General features: G+C 30.3%; 2 protein-coding genes across 2 annotated transcripts; both read right to left on the bottom strand.

Moving 5' to 3' along the window:
• Positions 1-2,191: 2,191 nt before the first annotated feature.
• On the bottom strand, positions 2,192-2,554 carry Chro.10092 (hypothetical protein). Its single annotated transcript, XM_660392.1, has 1 exon — positions 2,192-2,554. The coding sequence occupies one exon, from the start codon at positions 2,552-2,554 to the stop codon at positions 2,192-2,194; it is 363 nt and encodes a 120-aa protein (XP_665484.1).
• A 634-nt stretch (positions 2,555-3,188) lies between these two features.
• Chro.10090 (hypothetical protein) lies at positions 3,189-3,422 on the bottom strand. Its single annotated transcript, XM_660391.1, has 1 exon — positions 3,189-3,422. The coding sequence occupies one exon, from the start codon at positions 3,420-3,422 to the stop codon at positions 3,189-3,191; it is 234 nt and encodes a 77-aa protein (XP_665483.1).
• Positions 3,423-3,560: the final 138 nt, after the last annotated feature.

Genomic DNA, 3,560 nt, shown 5'->3' with positions numbered 1-3,560 from the left:
TTGAAGACTTCTTTCATAAGATGACCAAAATTTGACTTCAGATGTAACACTTAATCCAATATCCCTTTGAAATCTTGCTAATGATTGAATTTCTCTAATCCATTGAGTAATAGAAACTTGAAGTGAAGATAAGAATGTAGAATCTTCAATAATTTCATCCATATTAATTTTACCAGTATTTTTATATTCTTTAGTATATTCTGCAACTTTTGGATCTAAATTTAACTTGACCATTGGGATCATACTATCATCTTGACCTTGTTGTAATGCCAAACATAATTCATTAACTTTTCTTTGAATGTTCTCAAGACCTAAATGAGATCCAGATTCTGTAGAATCTACAGAATCTCCAATTTCACTTCCAATTGTTCCAGAAGTAGTTTTTGCATTACCTAATGCATCTAATAAAGGAGTAAAAGCAAATTGCAAGTACTGGTTTAAAACTTCGTATGGAGTAAGTTGTGAACCAACAAATCCTAATTGAATACACTGTAAACTAGAAGATAAAGATTTGGAATGAGACACAACTCCAGTAGTTTTTGTATGATCTTCAGATGAATCAGTTCCAGCAGACTCAGATGTTTCAGCTCCTCTATCAACACTTGTAATAATTCCATCCTCTGAAACTTGAAACCCAGGATTTTTGACAAAAACCATTAATGAAGCTTTTAAACATCTAGAAGTCATAAATGTTTCAATAAATACTTGATGTTGTACAACTTCTTCAGTATAATCCAATCTATTTTCCCCAGAAATAGTATCATTTAAATTTAATCCTTCAGAATTGGTTTCTCTTCCTACATTAGATTCCATAACTTTTTCTTTACCTACAATTAAACAGTGAACATCAGTTTCTCTTAGAAACCTTTTTAATTGTTCATCACCTTTTCCTGTCAATAATGACGTTAGTTGTTGTCTGGAACAATCCAATGCTGAAGGTACCACTTCCAACAAAAAGTTGATCAATGAAGTCTTTGCTCTTTGACTCATTTTTTTTCACAGATTCTGTCAAAAACTTACTTCCACTACCTTACTGTATTAAGAATTTTTCCATATTATAATCAAGTATCTATATTAAAATCCTATTTCCTTAGACTTGAGCTTCTCTTCTTATTTCCCTTTGAAACTTTCTTTTCTCTAATAATATTATCCCGTAGATTTCTTAACTTATGAATAAAACTTTAACTTTCTGAATTTTTGATCTATTTAAATAAATATTTATATATTTATTTAAATATAAGTTCTTTTCCTTTTTTTCCCAATTTCCCTCTGTATTTAATTCTTCTCCCCACATTCAACCTTGTACTTTTAAAACATGCGAAATTAAAATCTTGGTAATTAAGTTTGGGCGGGTTCTTCCTAAATTTTTATTTTGACATTAACTGGAATATCAAGATAGTACCTAAGGAAAAAAAGATGAAATTGGAGAATGAGAGAGAGAGAGAGAGAGGGGAGAGGGAGGAAATGAAAGGGAAAAAGTGATATGGGAAGAGTAAAAAGTAGGATGACCAAGTATAGAAATAAGAGTTAGATCCTGAAAAGTTGACTAAGGTATTTGAGGTCTTAGTAGCCTTAAAGCAGGTTCTAACTCAGTATGAGGAAAGAACGCAAAGTTTGGTCCTATGTTGATCTTTACGGAGGATCCCATATATAATGAAACAGTAGGATGATAAAATCCTGAAGGAATGTTTGTAAAGTTAGCACTCAACTTCTTCCCATTAATATAAAACTCAATTAGGGAATCTGAATAATGTTAAACATAATAATAATAATAAATGAAAAAGATTGGAAGGAATTTAATAGAAATTGAATATTAATCAAAGTAATTGAAAAACTTACTGGGATCGTTTATAACTTTAGGGAGTACTTCTGGATTACATAAAAGTCCAAGCTCTAAATATGGATGCAAATGGGGACAATTTCTGGGATCCTCTAGTTCATAAGGTACACCACTGAGTTTGATTAAGCATCCAATCACATCACCAGGGTTAATTTGAGTAATTTTTTCTGATTCATGAATTTCTTGAGCTTTGGCATTGGAAAAAATAGAGTAAGTTTTTGTATTGAAGGAATATCCAAAGGTTGATGTGCCAACTGGAGTATCCAATCTATTATATCTACAACTCCATCCAACCCTAATTGTAAAGTTAGTTAAGAATTAAGGAAAATATAATTAATAATTTTATTAAATTTACCTTATACTGGGGTCTTGTTTCAAATTTAAAAACTTAGAATGGCCTAAAAACTTGGAAATAACCCGTGGTTCTAAAACTGTGATTTCAAAATACCAAACTCCAGAACTTGCACCGTGCGTTAACAAAACTGTTGACCAACCTTTATACCCCACAGCTGTTAATCTATCTTCTGATAACTCTATTGATGGATCCTTATACCTAACTGAGAATACGGGAGAATCAAAATTATCAACCTTGTTGTCCTTTCCTGTGTTTTTTCTGCTTTTCTTTCTGGGATTGCTTCTACTTGCCGATTCATTCAAATGAGAAATTGTTTCTTTCTTTGAATGAGACTCGATTTTGACTGAATTTTCTGTCATTTAAATTAGGTTCCAAGGTGAATGACAAAAACACCTTTAGAACACATAAATTCTTTAATTTAGTTGACTCAATTATTTTTGCTCTTTGGATCAATTTGCATGCCACAGCCTTTTTTTTTGTTTATTTCTTTTTACACTATATTCCATTTGCCTCCCTTTACCGCCATTATCCCCTTATGTTTATATATATTGACTAAAAACGGAATGTTATTCTATCATTTCAGCTTTCTTGAATAAAGTTAAGTTTTTTTGAAGAAACCTGTATTTAAATATGATATCCACTTATAGTTTTCTCCTTTGAACATACTCATTAACTAATATTTCACGAGCCTTGAGAGTTTAGCAATGTCTTACATAAAATATAATTCAATAGTACTTATTTAATGAGTTAAACTAGATCCAAATCTTGAAATGCTTCATTATTAGTCCTCATATTAAAATTTCAATTCTTAAAAAGAGTACACCTTTGTTATTGTTTACTATTTTAGATTACATGAAATTTTTCCCACGACTAATTTGGAGTAAGTAGTTTTCCCGCCAAAAGGTTTTCAGCCAAATTTAGATTTATAGTCAATTCAGAAAAAAATAAGATAAAAGAAAATAGTATATAAATATTTTAAAAATAGAATTTCTCTCAAACTTTGAATTTGAAGTCCTTTATTTGTGTTTTTGAAATTCTGATTCTTTTAGAATAACAGGCCAATGTCAAATATTTTAGAGAATTCAAATGGAAGTATTGAGTCCCAAATTTCCATGCTAAAAGAAAGGTTAGTAGCTTATGCTTGTAAGCTTGCACCAGTTCCAAAGATTGGCAAGATAGATACTTCAAAGAACGGAAAATGTACTTTAAAAGCTGGTTCTGATTCATTGAAAAAGGTAAGTTTTTTCTTTGAGAATTTAATTTGGGGTATTTATTTTAATTGTTTGAATTCAAGAAATGTGATGTATGTGATTCCAAATGCAGTTCTTTGTTTTATTGGGAAAATTTTGAATATTATCCAGAAAC

This window comes from Cryptosporidium hominis (genome assembly GCF_000006425.1).
Source record: "Cryptosporidium hominis TU502 chromosome 1 CHRO011033, whole genome shotgun sequence".
NCBI classification, from domain to species: domain Eukaryota; phylum Apicomplexa; class Conoidasida; order Eucoccidiorida; family Cryptosporidiidae; genus Cryptosporidium; species Cryptosporidium hominis.
The sequence above is the reverse complement of the archived record's forward strand: the minus strand, read 5'-3'. Positions and strand labels throughout refer to the sequence as shown.